General features: G+C 51.2%; 1 protein-coding gene across 7 annotated transcripts in view; it reads left to right on the top strand.

Moving 5' to 3' along the window:
* Positions 1-24836, top strand: part of CTIF (cap binding complex dependent translation initiation factor) — a 120532-nt gene that overhangs the window by 69957 nt on the left and 25739 nt on the right. For 5 of the 7 annotated variants that reach the window (XM_072031635.1, XM_072031633.1, XM_038169921.2 and 2 more), the window contains 2 exons: positions 18112-18541; positions 20307-20636. In XM_072031635.1, the coding sequence (XP_071887736.1) occupies positions 18112-18541; positions 20307-20636 (760 nt within the window). The remainder of the gene's footprint in view (positions 1-18111; positions 18542-20306; positions 20637-24836) is intronic. The other 2 variants (XM_072031636.1, XM_038169918.2) reach the window with 1 other exon arrangement.

Raw genomic sequence — 24836 nt, 5'->3', positions numbered from 1 at the left:
CCTGCTGAATGAAACTGTTTTGCAGCTTAAATGCCAGACTGTGTTGGAGCACAAACTGGTTACAAAGCTGTTCACACTTTATTGCAGTGCTATTATCTTAATATCCCAGGCATCGTGCTGCTGGAGAAAGGCTTCATTTCATCGCTGGTGGAGCTGCACAGGTGGTATGAATATCCCTCTGCTCCGTGGATGGCGGAGGAGAGGTTTTATGGCCAGTGAAACAGCTGGGAGTTATGGGCTTTTGTTGTAAATGTCGTCTGGATGTGGAGAGACACAGAATTGCAAAACCAAGGCACGGCTGCTCTGCCAGAGCCACCCATGTCCAGCTTTGGAGCTTCACTGATGAGCTGTGAAAAACGTGTTGTGCCCATTGGTGTACGTGATGCTGACGGGCTTCTGTAAAACAGAGACAGACAGCAAAATCGTCTTGTTCACAGGCAGCGAAATTTAGGAGGGGCCAGGCCTGAGGCCAGCGAAGCACCTTTTGTTTCTCATGTGAAATTACGCTCGTGTCCGGCCACGTTATAAATAGGGCAAGTCCCCGCTTCCTTCCCGTCACCTTTCCTCAGGAAATGTGGTCACCGCGCAGCGCAGGAATGCGCCTCACCTACCGCAGGTCCCTGCGGTGCACCTTGCGTGCCCTGGACAACCCCTGGGGATGAGCAAGCCCCTGCAGGGCTCCACATCTTCACCGCTGCTGCCCAGTTCTCCCCAGCACCATGGCATCGTGGTGCACAGCCAGATGTGGCTCCTGGGTAGCACATCTGGATGTCCCGGGTACCGCTGCCTGGGTGAGAACTGAGCACAGCAGCTTTACAAAACCTTTTGTCAGTAGAGTTTCTGATAAGACAAAGATTTAAAATTACAGGTGATTATTCCCATTAGATTTTTTTTTTTTTAAAAAAAAGCTTTTCTAACTCAGTCTTAGGAAGAGCTGCATTTATGCCCTTGGCTGTGCACATGCGGCCGCAGCTCTCTCTTTGCATGTACAATGTTACAGGAGTCCTCTTTCCACGGGATGCAAGCTTCATTTGCTGCATAAAATAGAAAGAGTGGATTAAAGGTGTTGAAACAGGCTTCGACTGACACCGTTTAGGAGCACTGGCTCTGGTCTGTTTGACACATTTTCGGTAACAGTGATCAGAGTCAGCCACATCTGGTGTGGGACTTGATTGCGTGAGGTCTCGTAAAAGCATGCAGGAGGTGGCAAGGAGCTTGTAAGCAGGGAAGCAGACCAGGAATTGCTCTCCCCACCTTTTGTGGCAGAAATCCCACCTCCAGTGTTTTCTCCATCAGTTCGGACACACGAGGTGCAAGTGTCACCTTCTGTGTGGGGTGGGCGTGACGGGGGGCACCACTGCTTAATGGGATGGTTGGAGGAGCGCAGTAGGGACGAATTTTTCGTGGGTGTCCATGTGAGCAAGTGCTGAGTACCAATGAGGTTTTACTGTCCCAGGTGCTAACCCACTGCTTACTACCACAGCACCCACCTTTCCTAGACAACACTAGTGGCAATTTGCTTCAACATCCCGTAGGACTGGGATACAGAGCCCAACAGACCCATTTCTCAAGTCCTCTCCTCCATCCCATCTCTGCACAGGGTTCCTCCGGTCTCTGTGGCCTCCTAGGACGATGTGTTTGGGGATGGAGGTCCGGTTGGCCAAACACCATGACCCTGAGGCTCATTCACACAAATTTGTGTTACGCTGCTTGGGTACAAAGGTATAAAACCTTGCCCGGTCTGGTCAGGATACACAAGGAATACATGTATGTGGGTTTCTGGGGGTTTCTCTCAAAGCAGGGTTGAGACAGGCGAGTTTGTACCCACTTCTAGGTCTTCTGATGCTGAAACTGTTCTGTCACCTAAGGAAGAGGACCATTTTTTCAAAGGACCAGGAAAAAGACTGCTGGGGAGCTCTTAAAACGTTTGCACCGTTGTAATTACATTGGTTCACTCGCATCTTGTTCGATTCAAAGGACAGATCAGGCTGATTTCCTTAGCGAAAGAAAATCCTCATGTGTGTGTAGATGCTGGCAGGTATCTTTTGGTGGTTGGTCTAGAGGGTAGGACAGAGAATTACAGAGGGGAACACAGCCCTGTGGCTTGGAGAGGATGGTGTAAAAGCCTCAGGGTTAATCAGTCTCCTATTTCCAAAAGGCATCCAAATTCCTGTTTTCAGTATAAATGTGGATCCTTTGTGCTTCCTCCACATACAGCATGGAGTGTCTCAGGGCTTTGGGATGACCACAGTGAGGGGCTGCTGTGCAGGAACCAGCCCTGGAGTCCTTGGCACCCGCAGCAGGGGCTTCTCCTCTCGGATTCAGGAGCATTTCTGCCATCCTTCAGGAAGCCCTCCTGTGTGGGTAAGGAGCTGGAGCAGAGGCTCAGCCCCTTCTGGCTGATACACGAAGTGAAGGGGTGGGAGCTCTCCCCACCAGTGTGCCCCAAATACCTCTTGCTTTGATAACAGGATTACAGAAATGTCCCCAAGTTTTCTCCTGCACTGTCCCAGTTTGCTTCCTACCGCTAGCTTGGCTTTCCACTTAAATGATCAGGAAAAAAAAAACAGTCTGGCTTCTTTTTCTTTCCTTTTTTTTTTTTTTTTTGGTGGTGGTGGTGTTTTTGTTTTTAATGAGATTCGGAGCTGGGGGAGGCAGAAATATCCTCCTTTCCCCGGAGAGCCGCGGGTGGCTGTCAGGGACAGTTTCCTCTTCCTGCAGCACGAGGGTTGTGTAAGCGCCGCTCACCCCTCCTGCTCGCGCCCACGCCGAAATCGGGGTCAGCTGGGGTGACTGCAGCAGGGCGGGCAGCCCTGCCCTGCCTCTTTGCTCAGGGTCCCCAGCCCCATGGCACCAAGCCGGGTCTCCTCCGAGGCCACCGCTTCGCTGAGGGACATCCCCAGGGCTCGGCCACATGGCTGGGGTCTCGTGTTGGGGCGAGCGTGGCCCTACGTGGGGACAGCCCAAAGGACGGTCACAGCGGGCTCGGGGCCAGGCAGGGAGCGTCCCAGATCCGCTGGTGGCTCCGCCGAGGAGCGTAGGCAAGCTGTGATATATTTCTTTTCCCATTATATTTGATTTTACAGACCCTCGGGGACTCTCAACCACCTACGGTGATTAGTTCAACTGATTAAGCTGCTTTTCCTCTTGTGGCAAACTCCCTTTGTGAAGGGTTTTCAATAGCCACACTGCCCGGGACATTGTTCCTGTACAATTTCCTTTCAAAACACCATAAAGGGCACTCCACCACTTTACCCTGCAATAAAATATTACAGGAATCAGCTCTGCCCAGCCCAGTCCTGCAAGGGCAAAACCTCCCCGTGTGGGGAGGAGGTATACGGTGGGCTGAGAATAGCAGGGCTGCACAGTGCTGGAGCCTTCCTCAGGGGGTATTTAAGGTAAGGAGAGGTAAAGCAGAAGTTTTCTGCTTGTTTTTTTGTTGCTGTTTGTTCATACGAGGATCCAGGGTCACGTAGGGAAGTGAACAACAGCCTTCAAGCTCGGAGAAGGAAACGCTGCTCGCACATCTCTGGTTGTGCAGCCAGGCCAGGCAGGCTGGAGAGGATGTGGATGCTCTCGAGGTACCCAGGGTACGTGGCGTAGGGGCTGTTCCTGCTGGGGACACACATTGCCATGGAAAGCAGGCAGCCATCTAATAAAAACTGGAAATCAGAGGAAGATCTGCCTTGATTGCCACTAAGAGGGTAACCGGAGTGAGGAACCAGATGGGGTTGCAATGCACAAGATCCTCCCATGTCTGTAGTTACCCCAACACCTTGCCTTCTCGCCAGGCTACCAGGCAGGTTCATATAAAGACCGGGTGCCACTGGGACCCGGTCAGCCCCTCTGCTGCTCCTCGGGCAAGGCAGTGATGGAGCAGGACGGAGATGCTATCAGGAGGAGCCAAGCAGGAGCCCCTTCCTCCTGGCAGAGCCACACTGGCGAGACACGCTGGCAGTGCCCGGCCCCGCTGCCCTTCCTTCCAGGCATCAAGGAGAAGGCTCTGCCAGGGGTCACGGCGCTGGCACCCCTCTCCCAGGAGGAGGGAGCTGAGAACAAAGACCTCACCGGGCTCCCCATTGAAGGAGCGGCCCCTGGATGATCAAAAAGCCAGCTCGCGACGACCCGCGGGCATCCGCTGCGGGTGACTCAGCCTCGGGTGGAGCTGCAGCTTCTCACCAAGAGGGACCTCGTGGGGATGAGCTCTCGAGGTGGTTTGGCTCCTGCAGGGAGAGCTCAGGGTTCAATAAGTGGGACTGTGGTGGTCCAACAGCATCCCCGTGCAGCAATCCCAGCAGAAGGTCACATAGCTCTGCAGAAGCCACCTGAAGATCAACTGAGCTTGTATCTAGCATCGCTCCTGGACTGGCTTATCTAAGAGCCACTTGACTGGCCCAGCACTGCATGGGGTGGCTGAGGGTTTCCACCCAGCCCCGAGGCACCCCAAAGGCAGATGGTGCAGCTGCAGTCCTGCTGGAAAACATGCCCTGCAAGGCAATGCCACATCTACAGCTCCTTCCCCAGTGGTAACAACAACTGCAAGGGGTTTGAACTTCACACAGCTCAGGGAAAATGCATCCCTGTAAATGTTGGAGCAGTCTGTGGGCTCAAAAGTAGGTTGAAGAGTAAAACAAAAAAAAACAAAAAACACATTTGTGAGTTCAAGAGGACACACTCGACATGAGCAGGGCTGGGAGTTTCATATATACACTCCATGATCCTTGTGTGCCTAGCCAAAGGCACGGTACAAAAGGGTTAAAAGATACTCATCTAAGCAAATTTAATCCTTTCCTTTCATTGTTCCTTCTTTTTAATGCCAGGAGGCAGTGGCAGGAGAGAGACGGGTGCGTTTCCCAGCTGCAGGGTTGCCACCTCTCTATTGAGAGCGGCTTTGTCATTACATAAAAAATGTACAACACAAGACTTCTTATTCTCTATTTTTTTTATGATCTCGGCGACTGACGTGACCCCTGTCCTGCAGACTAAATTTAACGTGAATTGCCAAGCTGCCAGTAGACTTCATGGCATCAGGAGGCTTTTGCAGGTTGTTTTTCTCCATCTCTGCAGCTGGTTGAAAGACTTACATGCCACTGACAGAACATTTCACTGGTAGGAAAGCTCAACAGCAATGTAATGGCCTGCTGGATAAGCTCAAGGTTTTATGATGTTACTTCCTAGGAAGCAAAATAATTGCTCCAGCAAAAAATCCAGGAGAATTTCAGAGGGTGTCTGAGGTGGAGGGACGCCTGCTTTCATCAAAACTTTGTATTTTTAAGTATATTTCTCCCATGTGGCAGCAGGGGCTGGGCTGGTGGACAGTAAATTGTTGACCCTGACAGCTCTTTTCTCTGTCCTTTTCTGCTGCTGCCTGTTCTGTAGAGCATTAGGGGATGGTGAGCAGGAGCTCGTGGTGGCAGTACCGATAGGGAGGAGGTTAGCAAAGAGACTGCTATTGTCTCCAAGGCCCTGGGGAGGACATGGGAGGCCTCATTGCAGTTCCCACCTCTACCAGCAACACCTGGGATTCATCTCTGTGATCACAGCTGCGATTTCAGATGCCAAAGCATGTCGTGAAATCCATGCCAGGAGCTGGCAGACACCAGTCCTTGTGAAACCTGCATGGAGAGAAGGGAGGATCCTGGGCCCAAGCGGGAACGTCCAAAGGTGGCAGTCGCAAGGGCCTGGAGAGCCCTGAGGAGCGTCACGCTGAGAGGCCTTCTCGCCCCTAGAAATGAAAAATGAGCCTGGCCATCTTGCTAGAACAGGTTTCCTTGCTTTATTTCACCTTCCCATGTTGACCAGAGCCAAGGAAGTCTGACAAACAAAGAGCTGTGGGAGGAGTTGAACCAAGCCACCTCATGCTGGAGGAAGCGCTGGGTCGGGGATTTGTTTCTGTTCTCCCTTCAGCAAGAACAAAGGCCTGAGACTGAGCATCCCATGGAGGAGAAACCTCTTCTTACCAGTTAGCACCTTCTCCTAGAGTGTTTCTTCTCCTCTGGTGGGCACACTGTTCATGAATCGGGGGTGTCCTAAGGCAGGGGATGGTCTGTGACGAGGTGGTGGCATCTCAGGTCAGGCACCAACCGCAGGGACACTTCTGGCACTTGCATTTCAGACAATGTGGGAGCTCCCCAAACCCTTGTGGTCAGGTTCATTGAGCTCTTGGACCCTCAGGTCTGCCTAAGCTCTGGTGTGAATGTGTGCGTGCTTGGATTTGGGCCTAAATGTCAAGAAAAAATACACACACGCAGGGGTGTCATGGGTGCTTCAAATCATGGGAGGGTCAGGAATGGACCCTAGAGTAGTATGGCTTGTAGTTGTGCATGTGAATATTAAATCTATTGTCCAGTTTGTGTTTAAAGGACAATACTGCCTTATTTTACATGAAAATCTGCTGTCCTGCATTCCTGTCTGCTTCTAAGTTCCCATACATTAGCCCCTTGTCCGCTATTTCATCTCTTATACAAAGATGCTTCTCCCTCTTGCCCAACCTCCTTATTTGTCACTTTTTACTCAGAGATACATACATAACTTCATTGTTTTAGCACCTTGTCTTGCAAAATGTTTTCTCGGTGGGATTTTACCAAGAAAAAACCTCCACACTTGTCTTCCCAAGCACCATATCAGCTGGGACCACGATGGCACATCCTCTCCAGACAGGTAGTTTTTGTGCTGGGAATATCAATATAGTCAGTAAGAAAAGCCCCAGGCATCATCAGGAGCGTGCCATGCTGGGTATTTATTTGAAAACTCTTTGCAGCAAGCTGGCAGCCCGTGTCCATGCGCTTTTCACGCCGTCATTAAAGTTGCACTATTTCCAGAGCCGCTCCCATGCTGTTCTATTCATGGCCAGTGCGAGTGCATGTTTCACAAACAAAAATAGTCCCAGGAATGCCACTCACCATGGATTTTAAGATTGCAAGCTATTTTGGGTGAATGTGAAGGTGAACGTGTGTTATGGATGATATTAACATGTCGTTTTTAATGCTGGGAGGTTTTGGAAAAGCCTTCGAAAGCCCGTTCTCAGAGGTCAGCAGTACAAATCTCTCCTGCTGGGAGAGTGAATAGAAATGAGTTCATAATTGCAGAGTATAGAACTGACGCGTTTGCTTTTTCACTGTTTTAATTGAGGTTTTCAGAAAGGAAGAGAGCTTAAAACAATAGAGAAATGTCTTTTGTTCTTACAGGGCCATTTATTGAGGGGTTTGCAGTGAGTGGAGAGGATGTTTATTAACAAAAGCAACAATATCAAGGCATTATTTTAGTGCAGAATCGCTGTTCCTCACTGGAACAAAACGAAATGTTTCAGATGAACTTGCTGAAAACCGGCGTCGAGCGAAGTGATTTGCAGTGCTTTTACTGCAGATAGTTTTGGAACTGGAGAAAGGGAGAGGAAAGGAAGGAGCCGAAAAGGTTGAAACACCCTTTTCCTTCTCAGTAGTATTTCCAAGTGTAATTTATCCAGGCTTAACAGCACATGGGGCTGGACCCCCGAAGCTGTGTCTGGAAGTCAGGTTTCCATCCTCCTCCGTGCCCTCCTGTCTCCTCCGTGCCCTCCTGGGAGCCGGTGGCGAGACGCGGAGCCACCGTGAAGGCTCTCCCTGGGGACACAGAGGAAGCAGAAAAAAAACACCAGGGGTGTCCCGGCCACCCACGCCGAGGAGCTGAGCCAGCCTGGTGCGTGTCTGCAAGGACAGCCCTTCTTTTCAGCAAATTTAGGACCAATTCCTTATTTTTAAGGACAGAAGTAGGTCTCTGCATTGATGGGAGGCGGTACAAGCATCTGGCTAAATCATAGTATTAAGAGTGCAATGACACAAGCAAGAGCAAAAAGGCTTCTAGCAGGCAGAAGCACCTAAGGGTGCTGTTAAATCAGCAGGCTCTGTCCTCCTGAAGATTTAGAAACCTTGAAGCAGTGGCGAAGGACAGGCCCCAGGTCCAGGAACACCAGAGCTGAAGGCACAATTCAGCAACAAGCTGGGGAAGCCGCATGGCCAAAGCTGCACATCTTGGAGAACCACGCGAAGAAATCCTCACGGAGGTGCTGGATCTCCAAGGCAAGGCTCCTCTGGGAAGAAGAGGATCTGCATCTGCCTCCAATGCAGAGAAGTAGCAAAGAAGCAGCCAGCAATAACTGCACGCCTGCCTGGAAAGCGTGGCCGCGCCGGGGCTGCGGGCGAGCCGCGCATCAGCCGAGGTGTTAGCTACAGGCAGCTCAGAGGCAGATCATCGTTTCATTCACTCTGATTGTCCGCAACGTCGCTGTGAGTTATTGCACTAAATTAATTCTCCGAACTGCAGGTCCCCAGAGGGCAATACTGTCTGGGCGGTTTGTTCCTAAAAGGGCTCAGCTGGGTGATTGCGTTACCGCCGCTTAATGAATGGCCGCACGTGAGCCGGGCGCTGCTAATTGCCTGCGCTCCCGGCTGTAGGCGCAGAGGGCCTGATGATGAGAACCCTGCACCCAGCCCCGAGATGGATGGCCTTCTCGGACGCGTGCCACAGGCCAGGCACGTGCCTTGCACATCAGCTTTTTTGCATTTCCCATCAGCTGAGAGAAGGTGGCAGTGGGCTGGAGCTGGAGGGGATCTGTGCGAGCAGAAGGGAGCTGCGTTTGGTCACACCGGAGCACCCCGCTCCCTGCACAGCACACGTCCAAGGCTGGCACCCAGCAGTGCCTGCTGCATATAGCACGCATACACTGTGTATTACATCAATTTAACTGTGTCTTATGTGAAGAAATACCTCCTTTCATTTATTCTGAGCCATCCTTCTGTTATCACAAGAGCTAGCCCCTCAGAGTGCTGTGCCTGCCTTTGCTCTCCGCTTGTACCAGCATCGTGGCAGTCAGCATTCAGAAGGAGTTTTGCAATTTTTTACCACCAACAAATCCAGCAGCGCCTGCTCTGGGGTCATCCCCCAAGTTGGGATGACCTATCCCAAGCTGGTCCTATCAGTGTAGGTGATGGTGTGACTTATTTAAGTTTTGCCAGCCTGCCAGGAAAGTCCTCGTCCTGTGGGCAAGCAGAGGTGAACCCCTGGCCACCAGCTTCCCCAGGACCCATCAGCACACCCTTAGAGGCTGCTGGTGTCGTGTCGTGCAGCCCAAAAACATGACCTTCTCCACGAGGCTGGTTCAGCCTGCCAGCATTGAGGGAAGGAAATAGAGCAGCAGGTTCCCCTATGCTAGGAAACCCATCTGCTATTGAAATGTCTTTTCTTTGATGCAGCGTTTCTGGTGAGGCTCCTCAGGGCTGAAAATGGTTCTGTTTCACGTGTTTTCTGGTTTTACCTGACCATGAAAGTGCAGCCAGAGCGTGCTGGCCACCCTTCCCTCCTCCCCGCCAGCCGTGCCGAAGCTCTGCGGGGCCTCCTGGCAGGGACGGTGCGTGAAGGAGTTGCCAGCTCGAGTTGTTTGGGCTCTTGTTGCAGAAACAATATTTCTGTCTGACCCCAGTTAGCAACTGATGTTTGCAAAATAAAGAAGTCAAGGCACTGGAAATACTTTCCATTCCCTCTCTTGTCTCAGCCCAAAATATTAGTATTAAAAATATTGCATCTATTATATGCAGCTAATATCTCTGCTGGCACGTAAATCACCCAGGGATTTTTCATCTCCATATTAAAAAAAAAAAGAAAAAAAAGAAAAAGAAGTGAACTACGCTCTATTTTTGGATATTTATTAACTGTTTCATGTCCATTTATTCCTGCTAGAGCCACAGCAGTCTGTCTCCAAGGGACCATCTGTGGGAAAGGCAGTCCCCGGATTGATTAGCACGGTGCTGGGGTCGATAAGGAAGGCGTTGAATATCTACTCTTTCTCTGATAATGTCTGTGTTTGGCCTGATGGCCTCCAGGCATGAGTGGACAAGAGGCTTCTTTCATTTAAACTGACCTATTTTAATTAATTTTGTTGTTACATGTCACTGCAGAGTGAAAGCAAAAGCAGGAACAACCACCCACAGCAGTGTTTTTTCCCAACACAAATATCTACACTGATGGGAGCAGGTTTGCTCTGGTCTGGACAAGGTTTGTTGATAGAGGAGCTTCATCTCGTTCCCGTTCCCTTCTGCTCTCTTCCTCTCCTGCCCCTTTTTGTGGTGGCGTGGCTTTTTTATGGGGCCACCAGTCATGGAGGCTGGGTGGGCAGTTTATCAGACAGCTGCCTTTGCTCTGCCCCCACGTCCTTTCAATCTGTTTGCTGGGGCAGCCGGGCAGCTCAGCCCAGATCAATCCTGGCTCCCAAAGCTCCTCAGTAAATGCTAGAGCAACCCACATCATTTTTGTACAAGTTTGTTAAGTGCTATAAAGGCTTCTGGCAGATGTAAGTGCAAAGCATCCCTGTCGCTTGGGGTGGTGTTTTACCAGATCCCCATGTCGGAAGTAATTGCTTGCCATGGACTTCAGGTCAGCTCATGTGTCTGGACAGCTGCTGGGAGATCCCGTCGGAGTTCATGTTAAATCTTGCTTTAGCTTCTAGAGGAAAGACATTTATTTCTTCACTAGAAAGCGCCGGTATAAATAGGATATGGAAAAACCTAGGATGTTTCCTTGCTGCGGGTCAAAGAGTCACAGAGGTCTGTAGGAAGACAGCTGAACAGAAGGGCAGCAGGTGGGGTCCGTGCCTGCTATTTAGGATGTGTCTTTGGGGACAGGACCACGGAGGGATGGAGCGGGGCTGTGTCTGGGAGCCCGTGCATCCTGGCACGGGTTTAAGCTGTGTATCTCTGAGGATTATCCGACCTCGGGATAACTGGTCAGTCTTGGTGTATTTTTACAGGAGGGAGCCTGGAGTCTGAGACATAAGCTCTTTTATTGCACAGCAGTAAAAGATGAATCTATATTCACTCAGCTCACATTCCTACCAGTAGTGCGGGATCCGTGTGCATCTGCACTCAGCAGATTGTTGGGAAACGTGGTTGTGCGTTTCAGTTTTAAGCTACTTCAACTGAAATGGGTTAATTCCCTTGTGTTTTCCTATGGTTTTCATGTAATTTTTGCTATAGTGTTTACAGTACAGCAGGAATCCGAAAACATAATTCCAAGCAAAGTAGTTTGTGAAGAAAACCATTTCCGAGCAATTTCTACATGAAATCACTGGAGTGATTTCTACACCAGTCTGGGCAGGCAGCCTTCAAGTCCGGGGGGTGTCCTCCTAGCGGGTCACTCGCTCTGTGCAACGAGGGCCTCCGTCTGGATGTCCCTGATGATTTGTGGGAGACCCAGCAAAGCGCTTGAAGAGCTGTTTTGGAGCTATCTCACATGCCATCTGTATTTGGGATGTCTTTCCCAAGCCGGTGTTGCAAAACAGCTACTTAAATTCCTTCTGAAGATTGGTTTCCATGAAGCTTAGAAGAAAACAGCTGACTCAGGCAAGCGCTGCAGCATGGGAGGACTTTCTTTGGGCTTCAGCAGTAGACAATTTTGCTCTTCAGTGCTTTACTCTGAAGGACGCAGTGCCTTGTCCTTTCAGCCCCACAGCACTGCCACTGCTTGGTGGCCCAGCCTGCAGACTGGTCCCAGTGGGTGAGCCGTCCACCACCGTGCTGGGAGCAGCACTGGGGCCCAGTGGTGTAAAGCAATGCTGCAGGAAGGTGTGGGGAGAAATCAGGTTCATTTCTGTGTTTGGAAAGCCCAAATCAGCTGGCATCCCATTGCAGAAGATAGGGCATTCCATGAGGGACTGTGCCTCCTCCTGCACCATTTTTTGGCAGTTTACTGCAAGGGCTCCCTGTCTGAAGCCCTCCAACGCTGCCCTTTTCTTTTATGGCGGGTTTACTTTTGTTGTAAAAGCCAAATAAAATCATATCTAGCAAAAAAAAGACGTGATATCCAGGCCCAGGGGAGGGCTGTCTGCCACAGCTGTGCCCCAGAACTAAGGTGGCAAAGAGAGGAGTTGTTCCCAGGTAGGGGACTGCTCTGAAGATTTCATAATGCTCTTCCCAGCAGCCAGATGCTTTTGCTGTGAGAGCCTCATCAAAAACATCTCTACCCACATAACATTGTTTTTGTTGGCTGCGCTGGTCCTCCAGAGTTCATCGCATGCTTTCGGAGATGCGTACGTGTGAGACCTACAGGACGTCCAAGGATGATTGCAGAACCTGACCACCACGTTTTGACAGGTGGATTTTCTGCTCTTCCAAAACGCCGTGTCCCTCCAGACGCTTGGGCTGTTCCTGGTGGTGGGATAGACTTTCACCTTAGTGACAGAAAGGCTCAAAAGAAGTGTGAATAATTTCATTTTTGTTTTCAGAAGTGAACATGACATCTTGTTCCCTTCTCATCTGAGAAAAATGCAAACAAAAATGAAACTGGAGCCAAGCGAAACCAGTTTGAGAGAGAAAGCCAAAGGGAAAACACACACAGAAGTCCTGCGTTCCTCATGCTTGGAGCTGGTGGCTGTTGCTTTCTGTGGGGTTTTGAGGTTTTTGATTAAATTGTGTGGAACCGTCAAGCTTATTTGATTGCTTCCCACTCTCGGTCGTAGCAGGGGTAGGAAGCAGTTCCCTGCACCCAGCGACAGCAGCACATAACGCTGAGTTATGTCCCAGGGGTGTCCAAAGCCAGTGCAAATGGGCGTTTTTGGCTGCAGGTTGGGGCAGGTTGGTGCACCCCATAACCATGAGGACCAAAACCACAACATAGTCCACATTGCTGCTGGGGTAGAGGGGTTGTGGTGGCCTTCAGCCCCTCTGAAAGACTACTTGGGGGGGGGACACGAGGGTCTGCTGCAAAGGGGGCGTCTGGTGCACCTCTCCAGGAGCTGTTCCAAGTCATCTGGTGCTGTGGGTGACGCCAGTTCCTGATTAATTGCAGCCATGGTAATGGGAATGCCAACTGTGAAATACCCCCAAGGCTCAGCATCGCACTCCTGGGCCTCTGCTGGTACAGAAACAAGAAATTAACTGTGCAGAAAATGGATGGAAATGCATCTTCTGCCTCAAAATGCACTGAGGAACATGTCCATTCACACATCAGAAGGGTGAAGGGAAGGTTTGGCCATGGCCACAGCACTGCAGCTCATCCTCAGCTTCTTCAGGTGCCTGCAGGTACGTGTGAGCTGTTAGATGTTGGCCAGGTTGTCAGGCACTACACAAAAACAGGACAAAACCCGTGTCCCTGCCCTGTACGGATCTGGGTCTGCCCCACGGAGAGGTGCCTGGGGCTGAGAGGTAGCCTGGTGTCCAGGCGGTGTCTTCAAAGGCAAGAGCCGTGATGTCCCTGAGCCCGCGGGCAATATCCCAGTCTGTTGGCCTCACGGAGTGCTCTGCGCCGCAGGGTGAATTTCTCAAGATACATTGGAGATGGAGCTGCTTACCTCTCGGTATTTACAGGAATTGCCTAAGCAAATCCCCATGCAACCACCGGGAGAATGTAACCCCGCGTTGTCCTCCGGCTTTCGACACGCCAGACGAGCGGCGGGGGCTCTCGGAGGACTTGTCTAGCTCGAGGGATATGAGCAAAGCTGACGGGAGGCAGCAACTGTGTTTTAGACCGCAGCTGTGCACGTGTCTGGAGCTATTTTCCCCAGCCTTGTGCCTTCCAGCCCCTCTCCTTGGGAGCCAGCGATGCAGTACAACTTGCAGGAATCCCGTATTCCTGAGCACGTAGGCTGGTAATCACCGAGACAGCTGAGGCCGTGGATTTGTTTGCATAGGCTTCTCCAGCAGAGCAAACATTTGTCAGATCTACATTCCGCTGAAAGGTATCTCGTTTTGTTAATTAAAAAAAAAAAAAATCAGTGGAGAAATAATAGCACAAACGATACAATCCTATTTCCAGCTTGGCAACCCTGACCGTCTCCCCTTGATTTTTAGTACTTGTGCAGCTTCTTTGTAACTCTGAACATCTCCTTAGTTTCCACGTTGACTGGTGGCCAAATTCCCAGTCCCACTGAACTCTGTGGGAGTTTTGAGCTGAATCAGAATTGCGAGTGAAAATAGCTCTTCAGCGTGAAACAAAACAGGGGCAACAGGTAGGAGAGCATTGTGCTGCGGTGGAGCACAGGAGCGAGCGGGGCAACAGCAGCTCAAAGGGGTGGCCACATCCCTCGATGCCTGTCTGCTTTCCCTGGGGCCTCATGATCTGTTGAGGTTTTTAGGAGTTCCTCAGCTTGGGAAGAGGCTGCTGCTCATCATCGCTGGAAGATTTGAGTTTTCACCCAGGTGTTTTAACAAAGCATTTGGGTGAGGTAGGGTGGAGGAGGTTAATTTTCTACCAAGGATGGTGTGCCATGATACAGCACTTTGGAACAAGCATGCCCTGAAAGTAATGCAGGTGCCAGGGCTCCTTCTGCTGTGGTTCGTGCCAGCAGTGCAGCACTGTCCCCACGGCTGATGGGGATGTTCCTGCAGACCACAGCCTGTCCCATGGCCTCAGCCCCGAGTCCACACGTCAAGGATTGCTTCTTGGTCCCCCCACAGTGTTTGGTCCTGCCCTGTATCAGCAGTGCCAAGGTTTGAGTGAGGAGGACAGCCAGCATCTCTTGCCAGTGTCAAAATGCACCTTCCCAAACTGCGAGCTGCTGTCTCCAGGACCAGCACCTCCAGAATAACCCACGGATCCCCAGATCTTCAGCCCGTGGGTCGGGAACCCCTGTCCCAACAACAGGAGGGACCCAGCAGTGGGAGATCCCCATTCCCACGTCCACCACTGGTCCCTTCTCCTTGCCCTGGTGCCTCCTGGTGCTGCTCCCCATGCAGGCAGCAGGTGGAGGACCAGAGCCAGGTGATGGACATCCACAACCCCAAATCCCTGGGTCTGGAAGTATTTTTGGTTACCTGAGCATGGTTGCTTATCCCAAGTGAGCCGAGCCACCCTCTGGATGTGTGCACTTCTGCACGAGCCTGTTCCCATCAGCTTCACCCCCAGACTGTGACCTGGGCTGAGGGGCTCCCATCTCATCCCCCTTCCTGAGGTCTCAGCCTTGGGAGTGCCTCCACTGCGTCTGGGAGCAGGGATGGGCCATCCCAATCTGCCAGGCTTTGCAACGCTCTGCAGACAAAAAAAAAAAAAAAAAGTTTTTGAGATCTGGGCCCCGTTCTCCCTCCTTTGGCTTTTTGTTCTGCGGAGAGTCCTGTTTCTTCTTGGCTTTTCTTCTTCACTGGGGTGTTGGGAAGATAATAGCACAAAACGAGTCTTTGCCTGAATGTTGGATTATCGTCTAGACCCGAGCCTGCTGCCAAGTCACGGACGCTGCTTCTTGTTTGCCATTCTCCTTCCTTTGCCTTTTATTTCTAGCATTTTTTTCCTAACGTGTTTAACTCTGGTGTTTTCCATCCTGTGGTCAGTGACTGCAGAGCTTCGGTTTGCATTTGTGTTTGCTGTGCCCCTTGCCATGTGAATTTTGCCTTTCAGCTATCCTGCATGGGAACAGAGCTGCTTTTTGGTCTCCCTGTCTTGTTGTTAAAGCCCCAAACTGAATAATCTTTCACATTCCACGTTGACTTAGCTGTGATGTGTCTTTTTTTCTGTTAAACTTCTTTTTTTTTTTTTTCTTTCACAGCCCTTAAACAGAAACTGTTGGGTTTATGGTATCATTATCTTGGGAAGAAATGTCCCTTCACACATTTCTTGCAGGAATTTATGGCGGTGGGAAGAGGCTAGGTTGGCTCCCAGGTCCTTTCCAGACATTTTGCTTTGCCCCTTCTTATATTAAAACTGCATCTGCATGCAGCTTTTATCATTTCTGTGCAATATCTGCAATCTAAATGCATTGACAGTCTGTTTGGCCGATCACCCAAGCCTGGAAGTGCACCCAAACAGTTAAACTCTGATATTGAAGACGAAAGAGCAAAACCACAGAAAGGTTTTGCTCAGTTGTATCAGCAAAACCCTTGCACGTTTAAGCATGCGAGGGCTTAGAGCTAGATAAGGGGTATAACTAACTTTTATTTTGACATTCCCCTTTTAATAAGCATTGCTCTTTATGCATTTTATAAAGCGGTTTATATGATTGCGTTACTGGGAGGAAACAAAGAAATGCCAGGAAAACTTTATGTGGAGAATCTGTACTCATAAAATGGTTGTAGGCTCCAGCAAACAGGAAAGCTTCCCCCATCTCCTTTTCTTTTTTTTTTAATTCCCTGCCATTCAGCTTGCAAAAAAAAACAAAACATGTTGAGTATCTCAGAAAACCGGATTCAATGGTCTGAGACTAAACACAAATTCCTTCCACTGCCACCAAGAACAAGCCTGTTGGGCCCGCCTTGGCCAAGCACGAGCCCTCGCTCTTTGTGGTGGGGAGCCAGTTGGCCTCGCAGAGTAGGTTTTTAACTCCCGTGGCTGCCAAGGAATACAGATCCGAGGGGCAGCGTGGTTTGGCAGGCCGGGCTGGGGACGGTTTAGCCACTGACCATGGCGATGTGTTGGTGAATGGACGCTTCCTGCGCCCCAGCCCATGGAGCTGCGCAGCGCAGATCTGGGCCGTGGAAATAAAACAAGTTGCTGTGTGGGGTGTTTGAAACTAATGGGCAAGGATGAGCCACAGAAAGGGGATTGTGGAGGCTGAAAAAGCAGCAAGGACGTGGCTCCTGCAGCCCTGTGTGCTGCCTCTGCCTCGTGGGACCCTGGAGAGGCTGCCCTGCGCCTCCCGGCACTGCTCCCGAGAGCCTTGTAAGGAGCGGAGCGTTTGGGCATCCCACGTGCTCTCCCAGCAAATACCAAGCGTTAAAAAGGCAGCAGGCACGCAGGGAGCTGCCACTGCACTCAGGGCTAGCCCCAGCGCCGTGCCAAGGCCTTTAAACAAAGCCGGCCGCTGCTGCCTGGTGCCTCGGGGTTAACCCACTCCAAAGCAGCGCAGCACCAGGCCGCCGCCAGCAGCCCGAAGCCTTGCCCTTCGGGGTGAGGAGAGACCTTTAAACTTCCTTCGCTCTTCTTCTGCGCACGTATCTGTGTGTTGCAAGCCCTGATAATCCTGTCTTCACAGCCCGTGTGGAAATCTGAAATGTCCAAGTTCAGCGGGAGGGTGCAAGACACTCTGGCCGCATCTGCTGGCAGGAATTTCCTCCCGCTCCGGCTTCCTGGAGGAGGGAGCGAGGGGAAAGTTTCCTCACTCTTGGGCTATTTTTTTTTTTTCGCAGCTCAGTGCAGCAGTGTCTGCTTCTGAGGAGCCCTGTCACGCCAGGCGTGTTTCTGGAGGCGACACGAGCTTTGGATGCGAAAGCAAAGAGGCTGCCAGAGCATTTCTTGCACTGGGCTGCGGGGTTGTAGGGGACCTGCCGGCAGCGAGGGGCGAGTGCTGGCTTCCGAGCCGTGCTAGTTCCTCCAGCAAACCACTCACAGGCCATTCCTCCTCTTTGTGCCTGTTGAATTTCCATGCTGCCCGCTTTGAGCCACATTTTCACACTGCCTCCTGTCCAGAGCCACTGGCCCTGGCTCCCCGTGCTGCCAGAGCCGAGCGTGGTCCTCAGCTTCTTCATACACATCCCCTGCATAGCGATGATGAAGGACAGGCATAAGGGAAACAGAAAGGGCAAAAGCATTTGGTGTGGGCACCTCTTTTCCTTACAAGTTTGCTTTGTAGCTTTTTTATTTCTCTGTTAGAAGTCCTTGGTGCGGCGTGCTGTGAATGAGCACATCAGGACGCCCAGCTGGTGCAGCAGGGGTTTGGCATGCAGGGGAGCCGTGGGCCAGGTATATCGGGAGGACTTCAGAAAAGTCCTAACACAACGTAGCTAACACAATGGTCATGTTAGCTACCATTAACCTGGCTCCTCTTTTGTGCTGGGGTGACCAGAGAGCCACCCCGAGGGCCAGCCTGTTTGGTGAGGCAGATGTGCGGTACAGCCCTTGAGTCTGGGGTTTGCTTCCTTCCCTCCATCGGGGCTGCGTCTGAGGTAGGTGCTGGGCTCGGCAGGGTTTAGGAACATCAGTTGCTATGAGACGGTGCTGCTGGAGTAATTTATATGAACGCGGAGGGCTGAGATCATTAGGTAGTCTGCTCCTATGTCGTTTCCATGACGCTGCAGACACTGCATGAATGAAGCCATTTTGTGAGTAAATATGGTTACTGCTGCCTGCTCAGGAGAGACCTACCTCATCTTCGTTGCCCTTGTGCTACCAGCCCATGCAAAAAACAGGGCATACTGACCTCTTTCTTTGCCTTCCCAGGCGACAGCAGAGGCTCCCCGGAGGGAACAAGTCTCAGCAGCACGCAGATCATCAGCAAGGCGGCACCAAACACAACAGGGACCACCAGAAGCTCTACCAAGGAGGCCAGGCCCCGCACTCCTCGGGCAGGACGGGCCACCACGGCTACAGCCAGAACCGGAGATGGCACCACAACCAGAAGCACTCGCCCAACGACAAAGAAACGCACAGAAACGCCAAAGAGACTGAGAACCTGAAAATCGAGGACAGCTCCGTCGGCACGGCCGAGACGCAGCGGGGCCCCGAGGCGGGGGAGAAGCAGTCCCAGCAGTACATCCAGGAGCCCGAGACCAAGAGGAAAGACAGTATTCACGAGCGCATCGCGGAGAGACCCAAGATCAATCTGCTCCAGTCTTCCAAAGACAGGCTGCGGAGGAGGCTAAAAGAAAAGGTACTGCTCTTAGGGGGACTTGGGCTTACCCTTTTTCCAAGAGCCTGGCTGCTGGCCGTGCAGGGTGGGCTGTACATACTCCATACAGGGTGGGCTGGGCTCAAGGGACCTCTCTGTGAAATGCACCCAATTTATCTTAATATCCCTATGTCAACACTTCTCTTGAAGTGTCCCCATGCTTCTTCAGGAGGCTTTTTACTGACACAGTGCTTAGGCTCTTAGCTTGCCTCCACGATTGAGGTTGCTACCTCTTTCCAGGAGGGACTGGGAGCTCGTCCCTATCCCCTCGAACACCCTCGGGGAAGGCTGAGGCACGTGGGCGCTGCAATATGGGCCCTCCCTCCCCGGGCTGATCCCTGCTGACTGCCTCCACTCGGCAGAGCTCAGAGAGGGCTAAAAAAGGCAATTCAGCTCTCCGCAGCTAAGGAGCAAAATACCAGGCTTTGACTTCTGACTGCTGAGCATTTGTAGTCAGCTACTTAAAAGTTGATACCCGTTTATCTCGGCGATGAATTGAAACTCCCTTATCTTTCCCCCTTCCTTCCAGCAACCCAACAATAACAAAGCCATTGCTTGCAAGTGATGGAGGAGAATCCAAACAATATGCAGCCTCAGATTTCTGAGGAATTCGGAGATCTCCACTTGCCCTCTGTGCAACCCAGACTCTTTCCCTTGAGATTCTCTTCTCAGACTGGAAAATGCATTCATGGGGGGACCTCCAATGAGATTTTTAAAACGTGTCACAAAAATAATCTGAACATATACAATTCCATGGGAGTGCACGTTGGAAATGTATACCTTTGAATGCATGTGCGTTTACTGTTTACGTATGTGCCTTGAGGGTGAGGAAAAGGTTTTGCTAGTTAGTTTTATGTTATTTAAAGCGATGGAAGTACAGCAGAGACTTTCAGAGTATTCACTGCAGTGTCTGCCCTGCGAATTTATAATCTGGTAAGAAACACATCACATAAGCACCCACTCTGGGATGCATGTAGTCAGCCCGGCTGGTGTCCTGATAGCTCCTGCTGGCTGGCCTTGCAGTTGTCCAGACAATTGCTACAGGTTTGTGTGGTATAATCTGTGTTAAGATTGAACCATGGGAGGTGAAGGGAGCAGACCAGAGCAAGCAGGATGCATGCCTTATGCAGTGGAGGAAGGGAAAAATGCCTAATTAAATGTTAAAAAGAAGCAGTGAGTTCTGCGGTAATGGCATGAAGTAAAATGCGTAGCAGTGAAGAGATGGAAAAGTTAGGATTTTTTCTAATGCCTGGAACATGTGAAAAACATCTTTGACCCGCATTTAAATCATTAAATATACATTAAAATGCAGATACTTTTGTGGGATTGCTATGCGAGCATTTTGCAAGCAAGAATGCACTTTGGAAAGAGAGGCCAAAAAAATGACCATTATTACCATGTTCCAGATGGGAAGCTGAGCAGACAAGGCCAGAAACCTGTCTGAGACTGCGAAGGCAGTCGGGGTGATCTGACCTTGGCATCCTGGCTCAGAGCCCTCGAGCACATCTTCTCCCTGGGCTGAGGAGGAAGACTCTGGGATTGCGTGCTGCGGGAAATGGGGAAACGGCACATTTCTGGGTCAGGACTCACTCCCTTGTGGTTTTCAATGCTGAGATGAGACCATTGTACCTCTAGAGGATGCTCTGACTTTTCTAGGTCTGTTTATATGTCTCCCCTGTCCCCTTTCCCCCTTTGCTGTCTGTGGAAGGACAAGGGCTGATACATCTGTTTTCTCCTTGTGTAACAGACGCCTTGTCTTTCCCTTTTCACGGACCAGGACGAAGTCACGGTTGAAACCACCAATCCTGAAAAGAACAAAATGGACAAATTAATTGAAATCCTTAACAGCATGAGGAACAACAGCAGTGATGTTGACTCCAAGCTCACTACCTTCATGGAGGAGGCCCAGAACTCCACCAACTCTGAGGAGATGCTGGGGGAGATAGTTAAGACCATCTACCAGAAAGCGGTGACAGACCGCAGCTTTGCTTCCACAGCAGCCAAGCTCTGTGACAAAATGGCCCTCTTTATGGTGGAAGGAACCAAATTCCGGAGTCTGCTCCTCAACATGTTGCAGGTAATTAGACGAAGTTACTTGGCTAGGCGCTTGCAGCTTCACCCCGCCAGGTCTCACCATGCGTTTGGGCAGGAGCTGGGCTTTGACCAAATTCCTTTTTGGCTCAGGTAACAAGAAAAGTGCTTCTGCATTTCCTTTTAATGGTTGCTGTAGGCACTGATACATCATCCAGCTGCTCTTCATTCCCATTTCAGGAGCTGTAGGTGGAAACACGGTGTGTCACAGCAGGGCCCACCTGTGAAAGGAGGGCATTGCTTGTGGCAGCATCCCCGTGACATGAAGAGAAGTGAGCTTGGCCTTACAGTGAGGGGTCGTTGCTGCTCCTTTGGGCTCTCTTGCTGCTGTCCCCCCACCTCTCAGCACCATGGGTGTCAAGTCATGGTCCCTGGGAAGGCTGTTGTCCACATCACCTGGCAGAAAAGCTTGCTCCTGGTTTCTCATTGCACCCTGGACATTAATAATTTGTGTATTTCGTACCTATTCTGAGTGACTTGCTTAGTGGGATAGGTTGTTCTGATCCAAAAACCACCAGCGACAGCAAAGTCAAGGTGGGCATGTGCTTTCTGGAGAGGGTGTCACACAGACCTCCGTCTTTCTGCCTCTCTGCAGGCAGGGCATGCACAAATTTGCATCTTTGCTTTAATTTGCATTTCTGTTTGGCCACTTGCTCACACACACAGCTCTCGTTCTCAGTGTCTGCTCGGTATCCAGCACTGCACCCTGTTTTTTTTTGGCACACCTGCCTGCCCTCCTTCTGTGCCTGTGTGTACCCGCTGGGGGCCAAACACAGCTTTTGGGGATGTGGCATGTGGCAGCCACTCGTGCTTCTGATCCTGCTGTGGAGGAGGTGTTGGAAGATATCTTCCTGCCCTCCAGGCACCTTCTCATGTCTGATCAGCAGGCAAAGGGCTGCCAGTCGTATTTACAGGGCTGGGAGGGAAGAAGCTGTCATCTTCTGCCACCTCCACCAACGTCGCTGTCTGTGGGCAGCAGCATCCAGAGCAGCAGTGCTCACTGGGGATACTGGGATTTATTTATTATTTTTTTTCCAGGAGTGGAAACTTGGCCTGGAAATGCTTGTTTTAAGGAAAATGTTTCTGGCAATGGATTTTCCTATGGAAATGAGAGGAAAGCTGGTAGACAGCTGTCTGGTAGGTTTGGTTGTCTACCAGATTCAGGGCGCTTAAGTTTTCTGTGCTAGTGATCAGTCCTTCACCTTGGGCAGGTCTTTCCATCTCCCTCTGCCGTGGTTTCCCTCGTTGGCAGCAATTCTGGGTCCTGCAACCAGGGTGCTCAGCTCTTTTTTTCTGCTTCCTTCGACACAAGCTGATAGTGGCTTCATAAACAAGCCTCACAAAAGCCAGCTGGTATTTCTTCTCGAATCTCTTGACATTTTCATTTGAGCCCCCGCTCTTGATTTTGCGGCAGTAGCTGCCGGAAGGGCTGAGGATGAGGAGGGAAGGGATGAAGGTGATGAGAGGAGGATCTGCAGCTCCGCGTGATGTTGTAGCAGAGAGATGCTACGTGACTACAAAGAATGGGTGTGCAGGCTGCTAGGGCAGGAGTTTGGAGGAAACCAGGATGTAGCCAGAATGGTAGGGCTGGGTTTAGAAAGCCCACCTGGATCCGACTTGCACATAGGTCTGAGGAGATGTGACTCCCAGAAGAGTGAGAGCTTTGTCTCTGCTTCACAGCAGGCAAGGAAAAATGTGGAGAGACTGAGTGCTTTAGACAAGGCCACCTGTACAACAGCCCTCTGTGGTGCAAGGTCTGATCCCAGGCTCTCTCATCTCAGATCAGAGCCCAAATTACAGGAGTTTGCATCCTCTTGTGAAGACAGATGTCAAAGGCTCTCCAAAAGTCTGCGAAGGTCAAAACAAGATGGTATGTAAAATTAAGAGAGGGAAAAGGCAGCTACCTCCAAATGCTCTTCACTTGTAAGCACCTGGGAGGGATTTAATCTGCTGGAAGCAAAGCCTAGCGAGATGCCACGGCGTGCAGGGAGGACTGTTCCCTGCAGGGCTGTGAGGGAGAGCAGAGCCAGTGCTCACCCCATGGAGCTGCTGGGAGCTGTGATGCTGGCTGAGACAAAAAGGGCTGAGAGCATTTCTGCATGTCACCACGGGGCTCTCCTGTCCAGGGGCAGCCTGCTGGTGGGGCTGGAGTTGTCCTTCTCCTGTCTTTGTCCTGGGCCAAGCAAGGCTGCAACGCCCTGAACCCAGGCTGAGAAGCAGATCCAGCTAATGGGGGTGTTATTTAGGGCATCTGAGCATCCCAAATGTTGCTCACCAGGCATGCACTGGTGTCTGGGGCACAGCAGCTGTGCCCACCATTTCTCCTGCTCCCTGCAAAGCAGTTTGAAAGTGGGTAGCAGGCGAGTTGCAGGTCTGCTCTCACGTTTTCATTGGCTTTAAATCAAGCTGTTGTCTCCTTTTAAGGGGAAGGAAGCTATTTTTAAGGAGGAAGACGTGGTCTTGGTGTGAGGCAAGAGTGCAGCCAAGGCATGTGGTTCCTGGCACCGACTCATCCCCGATGTGTGGCTGCTGTGCAGTGACCAGCACCCTCTGAATCCGTCCCTGAATCCACTGCAGTTAGGTGAGAACACCATTCCTCAACCATCTTTGCATCCAAGCCCTTGAGAGGTGGCTGGGGATGAACATAGGCATGGAAGCAGGAGCGTGTGGGCATGCAGCACTGCACCAGGAAGCCCAGAGGTGAGCAGGATGGGTCATTTCTCGCCCGGCAGCCAGAGCATCTGTGGGCAGGGAGCTCCGTGGCCACCAGACACTCAAGGAAACCATCCGTCTCTTTTATTTCCTTTGGCCACGATGGAGGAGGGCTTCTTAGGCTCAGTTTTATGGCTAAGCACCACATAACTGCCCAATACACTTGTCATTTTTTAAATATTAGTGCTTTTTAATGTCAGGTTATTTTCCTTTTCCTGGGATTAGAGGTTTTCAAGGCTCTACAGCTGATACTCAGATCGCATGACTCAGGCAGCTCGACGGCCGACAGAACTGTGCCCAAGTCACATAATCGCCCTGCTGCAGGAATAATTTTGCCCTAAAGATAGGTTTTAAAAAATGGGTTCTCAGGGAATATCCCGGTGTCTGCACCAGAGCTGAGAGAAATTATGTGTGGCAGGAGAGGACAGCGAGTTCAGGTGTCGGCCCTCTGTAAGGATGAAATCACCGAGCAGGGATGGGTTCTGGTGACCCATTTGGATCAGGGTTCCCTAGGGGGGTTACCAGGAATTTCTCCTTGCATCTTCAGGAACAAGTGGGATCCTTGCTGTCCGTGTGTCTCACTGCACTGGGAGGCTTAGCCCTGTGCATTAAAATGTTGGAAAAAGCCCACAGAGAGAAATGTGCATGTTTCTGTCACCCCTTATCCTGACCCCGGAGGGGTGTCAGGAGCCACGGAGCGGACCTGAGAGCGGTGTCACCTTGCTTTTGTCTTCTAATGCCCCTGAAACAGCCAGGAGCTGCTCAGGAGGCTGATACAGCAGCTGTGCTGGGGTGAACCTGTGTCAGTATTTGATCTTGGATTACGCTGGTATTCAGCAACAAGGGAAGCAGGCAAAGAAGAAACACAACAACATAATGAAAACCAGTATTTATTGTAAGCTAAGGTAACTCCACGTTGCTTTTCTTACTGCCCTGGACACAACAGATGGGTTTGGCTGAGTGATATAAAACAGTTAGAAAGAGCAGAGCCAAAGCAGAGTCCAGCAGCAATGGCCAGAAGCAGCAGGACGTTACCCCAAAGGAGAGGAAGACGGCAGCCCCCCGGGCTGGGGGGGACCCTTCCAACGTGCCCTCTTGTCACAGCACCACCACAATCCCTGCCAGCAGGCCCAGGGAGCTGAGCTGTGCTGCAGCACCGTGGGCAGTAATGAACGGATTGGCATTCAGCTCTCCGTGGCTGGAGTGCAGGATAAATAATACATCTCGTTCCTCCAGAGAGTCCCTGAGTGCTTCAGAAGAACCTGTAACCAGCCCCGCTGTGCTCGGTGCACGGGGAGGGAGCACAGCGTCTGCCTTGGAGAGCTGCAAAGGCACCGAATGCAAGGAGCGAGCAGGCTGCGTGGTAACTGCTTTCATGTGCAGCACAGGGGAATTAATCTAAAGGGGGTCGCTCCACCCAAAACTGCACCTGGTGGGGCAAAAGTACAAATCAAAAGCACAGCATTAGGTGAAA

This window comes from Anas platyrhynchos, chromosome Z (genome assembly GCF_047663525.1).
Source record: "Anas platyrhynchos isolate ZD024472 breed Pekin duck chromosome Z, IASCAAS_PekinDuck_T2T, whole genome shotgun sequence".
NCBI lineage: Eukaryota > Metazoa > Chordata > Aves > Anseriformes > Anatidae > Anas > Anas platyrhynchos.
This window is presented reverse-complemented; position numbering and strand designations above follow the sequence as displayed.